Source organism: Oryzias latipes, chromosome 19 (genome assembly GCF_053564925.1).
Source record: "Oryzias latipes strain Hd-rR chromosome 19, Olatipes_Hd-rR_3.1".
Taxonomy (NCBI): domain Eukaryota; kingdom Metazoa; phylum Chordata; class Actinopteri; order Beloniformes; family Adrianichthyidae; genus Oryzias; species Oryzias latipes.
In genome coordinates, this window is record NC_136255.1 from 28430001 (window position 1) to 28445206 (window position 15206).

The 15206-nt window shown below is 51.2% G+C and overlaps 2 protein-coding genes across 6 annotated transcripts in view; one reads left to right on the forward strand and one right to left on the reverse strand.

Annotated features, from left to right (window-relative positions):
- pemt (phosphatidylethanolamine N-methyltransferase) overlaps positions 1–15206 on the forward strand; it is an 83788-nt gene that overhangs the window by 56166 nt on the left and 12416 nt on the right. The window contains exons 4-8 of one of the 5 annotated variants that reach the window (XM_078938026.1): positions 4604–4749; positions 9165–9276; positions 10795–10869; positions 11238–11355; positions 11386–11786. In XM_078938026.1, coding sequence (XP_078794152.1) covers positions 4604–4749; positions 9165–9276; positions 10795–10869; positions 11238–11340 — 436 coding nt within the window. In that variant the 3' untranslated portion in view covers positions 11341–11355; positions 11386–11786. Of the gene's footprint in view, positions 1–4603; positions 4750–9164; positions 9277–10794; positions 10870–11237; positions 11787–15206 lie in introns of those variants that run through there. The other 4 variants (XM_078938028.1, XM_078938025.1, XM_078938027.1 and 1 more) reach the window with 4 other exon arrangements.
- On the reverse strand, positions 11716–13846 carry LOC144988008 (uncharacterized). Its single transcript, XM_078938029.1, has 2 exons — positions 13669–13846; positions 11716–13564 (listed from the first exon to the last, which is right to left on the reverse strand). The coding sequence occupies exon 2, from the start codon at positions 12748–12750 to the stop codon at positions 11716–11718; it is 1035 nt and encodes a 344-aa protein (XP_078794155.1). The 5' UTR covers positions 12751–13564; positions 13669–13846.

The window sequence follows — 15206 nt, forward strand, 5'->3', positions numbered from 1 at the left end:
GCCCAGCGGTCCGTCTTTGTGACTAAGGTGCCGATCAGCACGCAACACACCGTTACGCTTCCTGGTTGCTCTGACAAAGAAGAGGCGCCATAAGCCTCACAGCCCAGACCCAGTAACCCAATTTCCTCTGATTAACTGCAAACCCACTTTCAACTCAGGAGACGCTGTTTGTTTAGCGGGAAGTCTGGAAGCGGCGTGCAGGAAAGAGGTTGATTATAACAGCTCAAAACGCCATTTTCAAAACCGCCTCCTCCAATCCCAAACCCAGACCTCAGGCCTTCTAACTCAGACACACGGCGAGGAAAAGGGATGGCTCAGTATAACATCATTTGTTTAACCGCTCAGTGTTTCACATTTTTGGTAAAAATGCTGAAACGGGTTTATTGGATGATGAGTCGGGTGTAAATGGACTCAGACCTGCTGCTGTTGATCTGTATGGGATTACATCTCTGCCATTAATTGAAAGGGCGTAAAGACAACTGAGCGGGCGCATTTAGGAACTGAGTGAGTGAACCTTACAAGCGCGCTGGGGCAATTCTAACTAAGCGACCCCGTATTTCACAATTGCACGACTGAAATCCTAACTGAGCAGTGATCCTGCTCGGTCAGATCCTTTTTGCGCTCTCACCTGGATTTACGCTCAGTGTTAAGGGGGTGTTTTTGTCACTTGGGGGCAGGAACCTTTCTGGTTGATCTGATTGGCTAAAATTTGCATGTCTTATCGGTGAGGCAGAGGGGCGGGACTTTCATTTTTCAGAGCGGGGGGGGGGGGGGGTGGCTAACAGGCGGCAGCTCTCTGCCCTTTAGCATAAATTTTATATACAGTACTTTCACAACCATAAGGTGAAAGTCTTACATTTTCTCCAAAATGTACAGAGCGGCCCTAATGTGTTGTTGTGTGACTTCGGTAAAGAGGATCTAGGAGAGAACAGCATGATGACGGTACGGAGAGAGGAGAGGACGTGAAAGAAGACACTCCCCCCCCCCCAGGGTACAAAGGTGCAGATATATGAATAATGCTGAACAACTTTGTTTTGGAAACCCTGGAAATGCAAAGACTCGATTATGAGGCATAGTTTAAACTGCAGCTATCAGCTACGCGGAGGAACACGGGAATAGAGCAGCTGTGGTTCGGTTAAATTAGATCTTCACAGATTCGGACTTCCTGCTTCAATAACTCTTCTGATAAACGTTCAAATGTGTTAGCAAGTACCTCAGTCATTTTGTATTAACACAGAGAGTGAACTACAAAAGCATTTTTAAATAAAAAAGATCGTTTTTATTGCCTTTTAATCAGAATTGTTTGTTTTAAGCTGTGAATGCAAACGGAGCAGCGAGCCGGCTGCTAAGGGACCGTCAATGAAGTACCCTGTGAAACACCATTCTGTAAAAATCAGTAAACTTTTAAAAAGCGAATAAATGTCTGTATTTATATGAACTGGTAATGAAGACTCATCAGCAATGCCATGCTAAATTATTATTATTATACTAAATTTTGTTAGAAAGTCAACCTCTATTTTATTGCTTATAGTTTTTAAAATTTAATAGAGATATGAATCATAACATAAATGCACTGTAGCTCTGAAGATACTAAAGCTTCTGTCACCAAACCTGTACTGACTAATCATGACCTTATTTTCCTACTAAAATAAAGAGTATGTCATAATTCACATTGTTTATTGTTAGGAGTTTTTCATATTTAAATATTGATCAGATTTGGTCAAAAATCCTCAATAGCTTTGAAGATGCTGTAGTTACTGACACAAAACTTCCTGTACTGACTAATCATGACCTTATTTTCCTACTACAATAAAGATTATATTAAAAAAAATCTAGCATCTTCAGAGCTATTGAGGATTTTTGACCAAATCTGATCCATTTGTAAATATGAAATATTCCTAAAAATGAACAAAGTGAACTATTGATATTTATTATATATATTTTAGTATAACAATAAAGTCATTATTAGTCCGTACAGAAGGTTTGGTGACAGTAGCTTCAGTATCTTTAAAACAACTGATAACTTTAGTCATGCTTCATATCTATTAAAATTTGAAAAAGTATATGCAACAAGATAAAATAAAGATGAAATTTCCTCCAAAATAATTATTGTAACAGGAATATGCTGACGAGTCTTCATTACCAGTTCATATAAATATAGACATTTATTATTTTTGATGAGATTATTGATTTTTACACAGTGGTGTTTCACAGTTCACAGAGGTTGCACTTTGTTGACGGTCCCTTGGCAGCCGGCTGCTGCATGTCTGCATTCACAGCTTGAAGCGAACAATTCTGATTAAAAGGCAAGAAAACAATCTTTTTTCTTTAGAAATGCATTTGTGGTTCACTCTCTGTGTTAAAACACACACCAGCATGCACATTTCACCGGTATGTGTGTTAACGTTAAATACAGAAAAAACGCTCAAAACTGAAACGGCGCACTTTAAACCAGCGCTGTTGTATTTTAAGGAGAGGAGGGGGTTATGGGAAATAACATGGCTTTAATTGTGTGTTTGTGTGTGTGTCTGGCAGGTCAGTGTGTGGTGTGGCTCTTTGACTATCACAGTTAGAAATGTTGGCTCTTTGTGTCAAACTTGTTCGCCCCCTCCCTCCCTTAGTGTTAGAGGCATTCATAGAAAAAACGGCGGCTGTAACATGGATTAAAACATTAACCAACGACCCAAAACCAAGGTAGGAAAGTGCAGCTGGGTTTTTGGTGCTGTAATTTTTTCTCATGTGAAATTCACTGCATTTGTTACCGTTTTAATGCTTTTAATCCACGTTACAGCCGCCGTTCCTTTTCTATTAAGGACCCAAAATGAAAGTCCCGCCCCGCTGCTTGACATGCAAATTTTAGCCAATCAGATCAACCAGAAAGGTTTCTGCCCCCAAGTGACAAAAACGCCCCCTTAACACTGAGCGTAAATCCAGGTGAGAGCGCAAAAAGGATCTGACCGAGCAGGATCACTGCTCAGTTAGGATTTCAGTCGTGCAATTGTGAAATACGGGGTCGCTTAGTTAGAATTGCCCCAGCGCGCTTGTAAGGTTCACTCACTCAGTTCCTAAATGCGCCCGCTCAGTTGTCTTTACGCCCTTTCAATTAATGGCAGAAATGTAATCCCATAATCCGTAGTTCATAAACTGACTGACAGCGGACCTTCAGGATCTTTGAGTAGAAATTCTTCATGAATCCATCAGCTGTAACGAGCCTCCACCTCCATGTTTGACTAAAAGTCTTAGAGTCCAGATCGAAGGAAACAGTGGATTAAAGCGAGTCTTTTCCAAAGACCCCAGTCCTGATCCAGTTCAGTCCATTTGTTTCGTTTTAATGAAACACGAGTACGGTTAAGACCCAGTACAGGTCTGCACTCTGATGCAGCGCCTCAGGTCTTCTCGCCGTGTCTTCGTACAGCAGCACAGGAAACAAAAAGCTGCTTTTTTCTTGTTTGCTGTTTAATGAAAATCCCTTTAAACCTACTAGAGGTAAGATCTTAAGCCCGAGCCCGAGTCAGAACTAAATGACAATCATTACGTTCGGGTCGGTTCGGGCCGGGTTTCTCTCTCGCTGACTTTTTTAATAAATATATTTTAATGAACGCACACACACACACACACACACACACACACAGGTAGACCCCGCCCCCTCTATCCCACCAGTCACCAGCCCACCGTTGATTGACACACTGTGGTCCAGCAACTGGCAGAAAGGGGGGGGGGGCACCTGCAGCTCTGGGCACGTGTCGTGAATGTAATCTTCCCTCCGTTAGTCCCCATCTATTTTGTTTAGGTCTCCCAGATATGGAGCAGCAAGAAGTCAAGGAGAAACTTAAAACAGAGGAACTGAAAAGGCAAACAGGCACCGCGGCTGCTGAATTTCTCCGTGTAATGAAGCGAGTGTGCATGAAGATCTCTCTTTCTCTCTCTTTGTCTGGCCTCTTATTCTGTGTTCCAGCGTTATTTCGTTTTGCAAATGCATTTATCATGTAGGGAGGAACCTATGCGCAGCGCTTCCGGCAGAACTCTTTGCTACAACAGCGAGCTTGACTACTCCCGCGGCTGCAGCGACCACTCTCTGTTCCAAAGAAAATAACTTTCATGATCATAAAAATGTGTCGATTATTTGACCTTTAAGAAATCTGGCGTTTTTTTTCTGCCAAAAATACTTTGGGATAAACTGAACTTTCGGGTTTGCTTCGGGCTCGGGCCTGCAAATCAAGTTAATTGGTCGGGTTCGGACCAGGTGATGCCCGTGGGCCTGTGTCGGGTCGGGCTGGATTTTTTAGGCCCGATCTTACCTCTAAAACCTACATCCCTCGACCCCCCCCTCACCCACCCACACACACACACACACACACACCCATACCTGAGTGCACACATCAGAACCTGAAACCAGAGTCCACTCTGAGTCCGAACCGACCCCTCAGGCAGTCTGAGCTTTGGAGAAAGACCTTCATTTTTTCCCCATTTTAAAGCTAAAATCTAACAATGCAGGGGGGGTTATAACTGTCAACAGGACCCCCTCCTGCAGCAGTATGAGAGTATGACAACCCAGTGAGCTTCTGGCCGCTGCTTAGGCGGTTTGTCCTGTCTGCCTCCTCAGTGTGACGGTGGCCATGGAGACCCAGGCCCGGTGGGAGGCCATGGACCGGACGGCGGTCTTCTGCTGCGGAGTCGCTCTCCTGGGGCTCGGCACCACGCTGGTGGTCAGCAGCTTCCTGGCTCTGGGCTTCACTGGAACCTTTCTGGGTGAGGATCACAGCCTCTGTGGATGGTCCCAACATGGGTGTTAGGTCCTCCTCCCAACAGCCCAGACCATCTGACCCGGTTGACGGCGCTAATGGCAGGTTTACGGCGCTGATGGCGGGTCGACGGTGCTGATGGCCGGTTGACGGTGCTATTGGCAGGTTGACGGCGCTGATGGCAGGTTTATGGCGCTGATGGCGGGTAGACGGCGCTGTTGGCGGGTTGACGGCGCTGATGGCAGGTTGACGGTGCTGTTGGCCGGTTGACGGTGCTGTTGGCAGGTTTACGGCGCTGATGGCAGGTTTACGGCGCTGATGGCAGGTTGACGGTGCTGTTGGCGGGTTGACGGTGCTGTTGTCAGGTTGACGGAGCTGATGGCAGGTTTACGGCGCTGATCTCAGGTTGACGGAGCTGATGGCAGGTTTACGGCGCTGATGGCGGGTCGACGGTGCTGATGGCCGGTTGACGGTGCTATTGGCAGGTTGACGGCGCTGATGGCAGGTTTATGGCGCTGATGGCGGGTAGACATCGCTGTTGGCGGGTTGACGGCGCTGATGGCAGGTTGACGGTGCTGTTGGCCGGTTGACGGTGCTGTTGGCAGGTTTACGGCACTGATGGCGGGTTGACGGTGCTGATGGCAGGTTGACTGTGCTGATGGCGGGTTGACGGTGCTGATGGCGGGTTGACGGCGCTGATGGTGGGTTGACGGTGCTGATGGCAGGTTGACGGTGCTGATGGCAGGTTGACGGTGCTGATGGCAGGTTGACGGTGCTGATGGCAGGTAGACGGCGCTGTTGGCAGGTTTACGGCACTGATGGCGGGTTGACGGTGCTGATGGCAGGTTGACTGTGCTGATGGCGGGTTGACGGTGCTGTTGGCAGGTTGACGGAGCTGATGGCAGGTTTACGGCGCTGATGGCAGGTTGACGGTGCTGATGGCAGGTTGACGGTGCTGTTGGCAGGTTTACGGCGCTGATGGCGGGTAGACGGCGCTGTTGGCGGGTTGACGGCGCTGATGGCAGGTTGACGGTGCTGTTGGCGGGTTGACGGTGCTGTTGGGAGGTTGACGGAGCTGATGGCAGGTTTACGGCGCTGATGGCAGGTTTACGGCGCTGATGGCAGGTTTACGGCGCTGATGGCAGGTTGACGGCGCTGATGGCAGGTTGACGGCGCTGTTGGCAGGTTTAGGGCGCTGTTGGCAGGTTTAGGGCGCTGTTGGCAGGTTTAGGGCGCTGATGGCGGGTTGACGGTGCTGATGGCGGGTTGACGGTGCTGATGGCAGGTAGACGGCGCTGATGGCAGGTTTACGGCGCTCATGGCAGGTTTACGGCGCTGATGGCGGGTTGACGGTGCTGATGGCGGGTTGACGGTGCTGATGGCACGTTGACGGCGCTAATGGCAGGTTCACGGCGCTGATGGCACGTTGACGGCGCTAATGGCAGGTTCACGGCGCTGATGGCAGGTTGACGGTGCTGATGGTGGGTTGACGGTGCTGATGGCAGGTAGACGGCGCTGATGGCAGGTTGACGGTGCTGATGGCGGGTTGACGGTGCTGATGGCGGGTTTACGGTGCTTATAGCGGCACTGGTGGAAGGTTGACGGTGCTGTTGGCGGGTTGACGGCGCTGATGGCAGGTTGAAGGTGCTTATAGCGGCACTGGTGGTGGGTTGACGGCGCTGATGGCAGGTTGATGGTGCTGATGGCGGGTTGAGGGCGCTGTTGGCTGGTTGATGCTGCCGATGGCAGGTTTACAGTTCTGATGGCGGGTTGACGGTGCTGTTGGTGGGTTGACGGCGCTGATGGCAGGTAGACGGCGCTGATGGCGGGTTGATGGTGCTTATAGCGGCACTGGTGGCAGGTTGACGGCGCTGATGGCAGATTGACGGCGCTGATGGCGGGTTGATGGTGCTTATAGCGGCACTGGTGGCAGGTTGACGGCGCTGATGGCGGGTTGACAGTGCTGATGGCAGGTTGATGGTGCTGATGGCAGGTTGACGGTGCTTATAGCGGCGCTGTTGGCTGGTTGACGGCGCTGATGGCAGGTAGACGGCGCTGATGGCGGGTTGATGGTGCTTATAGCGGCACTGGTGGCAGGTTGACGGCGCTGATGGCGGGTTGACAGTGCTGATGGCAGGTTGATGGTGCTGATGGCAGGTTGACGGTGCTTATAGCGGCGCTGTTGGCTGGTTGACGGCGCTGATGGGGGTTGACGGTGCTTATGGCGGGTTGACTGTGCTGATGGCAGGTTGACGGCGCTGATGGCGGGTTGACAGGGCTGATGGCAGGTAGACGGCGCTGATGGCGGGTTGACGGTGCTTATAGCGGCGTTGTTGGCTGGTTGACGGCGCTGATGGCAGGTTGACGGGGCTGATGGCGGGTTGACGGTGCTGATGGCGGGTTTAAGGTGCTTATAGCGGCACTGGTGGAAGGTTGACGGTGCTGTTGGCGGGTTGACGGCGCTGATGGCTGGTTGAAGGTGCTTATAGCTGCACTGGTGGTGGGTTGACGGCGCTGATGGCAGGTTGATGGTGATGATGGCGGGTTGAGGGCGCTGTTGGCTGGTTGATGCTGCCGATGGCAGGTTTACAGCACTGATGGTAGGGTGACGTTGCTGATGACAGGATGACTGTGCTGATGGCAGGTTGACGGAGCTGTTGGCGGATTGACGGCGCTGATGGCAGGTTGATGGCGCTGTAGGCGGGTTGACGGTGCTGATGGCAGGTTTACAGCACTGATGGTAGGGTGACGGTGCTGATGGCAGGATGACTGTGCTGATGGCAGGATGACTGTGCTGATGGCAGGTTGACGGAGCTGTTGGCGGATTGACGGCGCTGATGGCAGGTTGACGGAGCTGTTGGCGGATTGACGGCGCTGATGGCGGGTTGATGGTGCTGATGGCAGGTTGACGGTGCTGATGGCGGGTTGATGGTGCTGATGGCAGGTTGACGGAGCTGATGGCAGGTTGACGGTGCTGATGGCAGGTTGACGGCGCTGATGGCAGGTTGACGGTGCTTATAGCGGCACTGATGGCAGGTTGTCGGCGCTGATGGCAGGTTGATGGTGCTGATGGCGGGTTGACGGTGCTTATAGCGGCACTGCTGGCAGGTTGAAGGCGCTGATGGCAGGTTGTCGGCGCTGATGGCAGGTTGATGGTGCTGATGGCGGGTTGACGGTGCTTATAGCGGCAATGATGGCAGGTTGACGGCGCTGATGGCAGGTTGACGGCGCTGATGGCAGGTTGATGGCGCTGTTGGCGGGTTGACGGCGCTGATGGCAGGTTGATGGTGCTGATGGCGGGTTGACGGTGCTTATAGCAGCACTGGTGGCAGGTTGACGGCGCTGATGGCAGGTTTATGGTGCTGATGGCGGGTTGACGGTGCTTATAGCGGCACTGGTGGCAGGTTGACAGCGCTGATGGCAGGTTTATGGTGCTGATGGCAGGTTGATGGTGCTGATGGCGGGTTGAGGGCGCTGTAGGCGGGTTGACGGCGCTGATGGCGGGTTGAGGGCGCTGTTGGCTGGTTGATGCTGCTGATGGCAGGTTTATGGTTCTGATGGCGGGTTAGCGGTGCTGTTGGCGGGTTGACGGCGCTGATGGCGGGTTGATGGCGCTGATGGTGGGTTGATGGCGCTGTTGGTGGGTTGACGGCGCTGATGGCGGGTTGACGGCGCTGATGGCGGGTTGATGGCGCTGTAGGCGGGTTGACGGCGCTGATGGCAGGTTGATGGCGCTGTAGGCGGGTTGACAAAAGAGAACCAAACAGGATCTTCAGCACAAGCGGCTCCATCAAAGCCTAGAACGGAACAATGGTAACAATAGAAGTCATGACATAACCCGGACAACAGCGCCGGAGGAGGAAACCAGGGCAACAGGTGTCTGAGTGGGGGGCAGTTACCTGCTTAAAGCTGCTCTTTCAATGGTCCTGCATTAGGTTGGGGGTGGGGGGGCAGCTTAATATGCTGTTATGTAGCGAAACAGGTCAGATGATGCTCAAGTGATTACAACACTGGGGGGATGGTTACGCAGCAAAGTGGTTGGAGAGCTGCGCCCCACTTCAGCTGCCCCCCATGGGGACAAAAGCCCTTTTTCCGTTTTAGTGAGCAGATTTGAATGTTCACTCAGAAAGTGGTGAGTGTCTTTTTCTGGTTCTTCCTGTCCGTTCTCACCGTGGGAGTCTGAGACCGGTTTGTCACAGGTCTAAAATCACACCTGAGTGAGCAGGTGTCCGCTCCCCCACAGCCTCAGTAATCCAGATACTTTCAGCTGTCACGAGTAACCTGGTTACATCAGCTTTTTCTGGGAACGTCCTGGTTCCACATCATCAGATGTTCTCCCACATTAGTTCTGTCTTAAACCTCAGCACACCGCTCTGAGTTCTACTGTTCCTGCAGAACCTGATCCTGTCTGTGTTCTTTCAGGGGATTATTTTGGGATTCTGATGGACGAGAAGGTGACGGGCTTCCCCTTCAACATCATGGAGAACCCGATGTACTGGGGCAGCACCGCCAACTACCTGGGCCTGGCTCTCATGTGAGTAAGCTCTTCTGCTCCTGCAGGTTCCAGCCGGTTCTGGTTCATCTGTGATGCTGGAGGTGATCAGAACCATCACAGCGCTGAATGAGCAGCAGCCCAAAAACGAGGTCTTTGTTTTTTCTGAACTGTAAATACTCCTGAAAATAGGTGAGCAGGTATAAACGTTGCTGCCGTTTCCATGACGACGCGGCTCAGTCAGTTCAGCAGTGAGCGGTTGCTAGGCAGGTTAAGGATTCGGTGGCTTTCAGACCCTCACATCCCCCAACCCCACCCCTGGCTTTGCTTTTGTCCTTCCTGTGATGAAGTCAAAGCTCCTTGTCTTCATCCTGCCCCGCTTTCTTCTAACCCCCACCCCCCACCATAAAGTCACATCCAAGCTTTTGCTGGTCCAGCAACCGGTCCTCCGGTCCGTCTAAAGTTCTGTGTTCTGATCTTCTGTCCCATCGTCACACTCAAAGAAGTGCAACTTCAAATCTGAAGCTCCGCCCCCTCCAGCTTCAGCAGCGTGCAGACACCAAGTCTTCAATTGTCCAGTGAGAATCCACAAAGTTCTCATCAGAACCTGAGACGTTCTTCTGCCTGCAGGACTTTTGTTCCTCCAAACATCTCAAAGTCAGACGACAGACCAGCAGGAACGTTTCAGCCTCTGGAAACTGACATGAGGGCGTGTCCGTCATGACGTCACTCTGGGTCTCACCTGTTCTCCGCCTGAAACAAACCCCCCTCCCTCCAATGGAGCTGCATCCTCATCACAGGCTGCCGTTATGGGAGAGGGCGGAGCCTCTTAGAACAATGACGCACTGACCAAAAGAAGATCCGCTTCTGTCCCAGGCCGACGCCCCGGCCCACTTGCCCCGCCCCTCTAATGTCAGCTGGGCAGGAATGTTTCTGCAGAAACGATCATGTTTCCTCCTCAGTCGCTCACGGCCGCCATCAGAGACCTGATGACGCGGCGTCAGAGCTGCTCTCTTACTGAAGACTGGTCAGAACATCCAGTCAGCGGTTTCTGGGCAGCGTCTGAGCGTGTGCAGACTGACTGATGCCAAGACGCCGCACAACACCTCAGGAGGAGGAGGTCGGACGGTACCGACTGGGATCCACAGCGGAGCGGACCGGACTGAAGCGGGAAAAGCGTCTGGACTCCCGCCAAAGGAGATGCAGAGTCCAAGCAGGTTCTGATGGGATGTAATGTGGGTCAGACGGTGACATAAAGTTGCTGAGTCATGGCGTCAGATTGCTGCTGAGTCAGCAGCATCTCCATGACGATGCTGTTCAAACGATGAAGTGACTGTTAGGGATCAGCGCCGTGTCCTCTGAAGTGAAGGTCCAGCCCTCCCCACATCTCTTCCTGTGTGTCTGAGTCATATGTGGGTCAGTGTGCCGCACGCCGCTGGTTCCGTTTTCCACAGTTCAAATCCAAACCACCTTCAGCTCCGTGTGACCTGTCCTGAGTGGCTGATGACGGCCTCAGCAGTCACTCTGCTATATTCAGGTCTCCCCCTTCTCTCTCTGCAGCGGCTCCAGTCCTGTTGGTCTGGTCCTGACCGCCATTGTGGGCGTGGCCTACAAGCTGGCCATCATGTTTGAGGGGTGAGTGTCTATAGAGGAGGAAGCTTCTTAGAAAGACACAATCCTAAAAGATTTCACGTTTCCTTTGATGTTTGATGCAGAAACAGAATCCCAGAAACTATGAACGTGTTTCCATAAAATCACATCACTTTACAGCAGAAAAAACACTTTACTGCTTAAGAACATCATTAAGCATTTGTCGATGGGATTTGAACCTTCAGTTGTTTTTCTACTTTACAGTTGACCCTATTATTAAATTAAAGCAGTTGATGCTTTTACTCAGACCCAGCTTCTGCTTTACAGACATTTTTAGATTCCACAATAATCCAGAAAGGCAATCCTGAGAATAAAGTCCCAAACATTAAGATCAAAGTATTTTTATGTTTTAGGACTGACCTGGACGTCTTCCTGGACGTCTTCCTGTCTGTGACCGTTTGTTCTTCCAGACCATTCACCCAGAAGATCTATCAGGAGAGGAGGAAACAGGAGTGATGCTTCCTGCACACATGCAGACGGGAGAGAACATTCCTGTTCCACTCGAGAACGTTAGACAAACCTGCACTGGAAGTCCTGGAAGGAGTCCGGCTACTGTTTGGTCAGGTCCATGTTCTGTCCATGTCTGACATGTTCTGTACATCTATGTTCTATGAGGCTAACATCTAAATCCACAAAACTTTCTACCCCAAAGACAGACGTGACTGAAGAAAACTTTATCTGGAGGCACAAACCGCCTCCTCCTTTGTGAGGACGACCAGAGCTCCTCCTCCAAACGGTTCAGATCGTCGTCTGATGGTTGCTAGGCAAATTCTGGCTGAGTGTGAGGGAAAAACCGCTTTTATGCATTTTACGCTTTGTTTGTTTGTTGATTTATACGATTTTCTGCCCTTGGATCTTTACAAACTGTAAAAAGTTCCAATAAACAACTATTTTGTCAACAACGGCTGCTGACTCCTCCCTCCTGACTGATGACTCCTCCCTTCTGACTGTTGACCCCTCCCTCCTTACTGCTAACTCCTCCCTCCTGACTGCTGACTCCTCCCTTCTGACTGTTGACCCCTCCCTCCTTACTGCTGACTCCTCCCTCCTGACTGCTGACTCCTCCCTTCTGACTGTTGACCCCTCCCTCCTTACTGCTGACTCCTCCCTCCTGACTGCTGACTCCTCCCTTCTGACTGTTGACCCCTCCCTCCTTACTGCTGACTCCTCCCTCCTTACTGCTAACTCCTCCCTCCTGACTGCTGACTCCTGACTGTTGACTCCTCCCTGCTGATTGCTGACTCCTCCTTCTTGACTCCTCCTTCCTGACTGCTGACTCCTCCCTTCTGATTGCTGACTCCTCCCTCCTGACTGCTGACTCCTCCCTTCTGACTGCTGACTTCTCCCTTCTGATTGCTGACTCCTCCCTCCGAACTGCTGACTCCTCCCTTCTGACTGCTGACTCCTCCCTTCTGACTGCTGACTTTTCCCTTCTGATTGCTGACTCCTCCCTCCGAACTGCTGACTCCTCCCTTCTGACTGCTGACTCCTCCCTTCTGACTGCTGACTTTTCCCTTCTGATTGCTGACTCCTCCCTCCGAACTGCTGACTCCTCCCTTCTGACTGCTGACTCCTCCCTTCTGACTGCTGACTTTTCCCTTCTGATTGCTGACTCCTCCCTCCGAACTGCTGACTCCTCCCTTCTGACTGCTGACTCCTCCCTTCTGACTGCTGACTTCTCCCTTCTGATTGCTGACTCCTCCCTCCGAACTGCTGACTCCTCCCTTCTGACTGCTGACTCCTCCCCCTTTGCGCTGATTTTCTGCATCTGATGCTCACAGGAAGCTTAAAATCCTTCTCTTTTGTCTCTTTGGCTTTCAGACTCTGGTTTCTGCTCTGGTTAGTAGGATTTTCTCTGATTTTCATAGTTTTCTCTTGAAAATATTTTCTCTTGTCGTTTTTTTAGGACATTAAGCTTCATTCAGATAATCTCAGAATCAGCCCTGATTTTCAGCAGTTTAGCAACTTTCCATATCTTCCTACATTTCTGATCTTGAACTAACTTCACGTCTTCCAGTCCCTAGCGTGTTCTGCCCTAACATGAGCTCTTATGTCCGTATGGCCCCAAAGTTCTGCTCCGGTTCTGTCAGTTTGACCCGGATATGCTGGTTGCCCTCAGGAGCATCGGCATCTTCCCTCCAGACCATCCTTTCCTGCAGTGGCCTTGTTGTCACGGTTACTGAATGATTGACATGTTCAGACATCATTACAACATTGTTACAATGGAAACGCTGGGGCAGCGTCGCAGTTTCAGGCTGAAGTGGGATAAAGGCCGTAACAGAGTTCAGCCGGGGTCACGGCCGAGCGTCTGCAGGTCCTCCGGTGGCGCTGAAGTCCAGCACGCCGCTCCTGCGTGGAGCTTGATGGTGTTTGTGAGAACGTCAATAACTGTGAACACTTTGTTTCTGGATCTGATAGCAGTTCTGTTTGTGTTCTTCTGCACGTACGGTTTCACCTTTGACCCCAACATTCCTCTGACTTCTTCTGAAAGTACTGAGCGCCTCAGATGGTTCTGGGTTCATTCGGTGCATCCTCGTCTTTATCACTGTCTGTGGAAACCGGGGGTTCTTTGGGGAGATCTGGATGGTCATCTTGTTCCTGTGTTCTGCTATGGCCTCATGGTTGTCGTTCCATGTTCTTGTCCCCCCCCCCCACCCCCTCCTTACAAAGGGAGCTTTTCCTGCAAGTAACAAATCAATAAAATCAAAAACATCGAAAAAGTCTTTTCAAAGTAATGAAACTAAAACAAACATTCAGAGACGCACAGTTTTCATTTTTCCTTACATTTGTTTGGAACACGCGTGTGGCTGTGAGTCTGTCCACACGGACCAGTGGAACACGTTCTTAACATTCTCATTCCTGACTGTTGGGATTGTCGTCACCATTTTGTTTGCTAAACGTACTCATTAATTCAACAGGATCCCTGAAATGACAAACAGGGTTAGGATGTGATTTCCTGAATCTAACTGCACTCATGTAACCGGGGAGAACAGCCGCGGAGAGAAAAGCCGTGGGGAGAACAGCCCCGAGGAGAACAGCCCCTGGGAGAACAGCCGTGGAGAGAACAGCCGCGGAGAGAACAGCCCCGGGGAGAACAGCCGCGGAGAGAACAGCCACGGAGAGAACAGCCGCGGAGAGAACAGCCCCGGAGAGAACAGCCCCGGAGAGAACAGCCCCTGGGAGAACAGCCGCGGGGAGAACAGCCGCGGAGAGAACAGCCCCGGAGAGTACAGCCCCGGAGAGAACAGCCCCTGGGAGAACAGCCGCGGAGAGAACAGCCGCAGGGAGAACAGCCGCGGAGAGAACAGCCCCTGGGAGAAAAGCCGCGGGGAGAACAGCCGCGGAGAGAACAGCCGCGGAGAGAACAGCCCCGGAGAGTACAGCCCCGGAGAGTACAGCCCCGGAGAGAACAGCCCCTGGGAGAACAGCCGCAGGGAGAACAGCCGCGGAGAGAACAGCCCCTGGGAGAACAGCCGTGGAGAGAACAGCCCCGGGGAGAACAGCCACGGAGAGAACAGCCACGGAGAGAACAGCCCCGGAGAGAACAGCCCCTGGCAGAACAGCCGCGGAGAGAACAGCCCCTGGGAGAACAGCCGCGGAGAGAACAGCCATGGAGAGAACAGCCAACCAGCCAAGGGTTCCCAACCCTAGAACCACAGACTGGAACTGATTCCTGATCAAGGTTCTGTCATCCGTCCATGAGTCTCCATGCGGGTCAGGATCTTTTCCTGGATGTCCTAAATACTTTCAACACATTTCTGAAACAGGGGGAAATATTTGCTGAGGGACACAGAACTGTCTTCAGAGGAAGGAAAAGGTTCTGCTGGAGGAGTGATCATGAAAAACAACAGAACCCTTCCAAAACCCGCAGACAGTTCTGCAGGGTCCTGGTCCTGTCTGGACTCATCCTGACTGTTTGGTGGGAAAGCATGGGAATGTTCCTCCTGATCTCTATCGCCTCTCACCTCCTCACCCTCCTCCCCTCCAATCATTTCTTTTTTTTTTTTATTAATAAAGGAGATTAAAAATCTGTACATAATTGAGTCATTATTACAACTAAACAGAGATGGAAAACAAAATAAAACTACATCGGATCTACAAACAGAACATACATAAGGTAAACATTCTACCTGTACTCTACCATTCACATACATAAATATTCTTTTAAACAGAAATATTTTACAAAGTCCATCCGGTTCCATCCGTATAAGAGCCAGCAGATGCCCCTTCAATCTTCTTATAAAACTACCCCCATCTGTCCATCGTCCTCCATTTCTCCGCACCCCAAAAATGAATGGCCCTCATCCAGTCCTCCTCCACGG

Excerpts from the sequence above, each read along its gene's own strand:
- LOC144988008 (XM_078938029.1), bottom strand. The coding sequence starts at position 12,750 with ATGAAAATCAGAGAAAATCCTACTAACCAGAGCAGAAACCAGAGTCTG.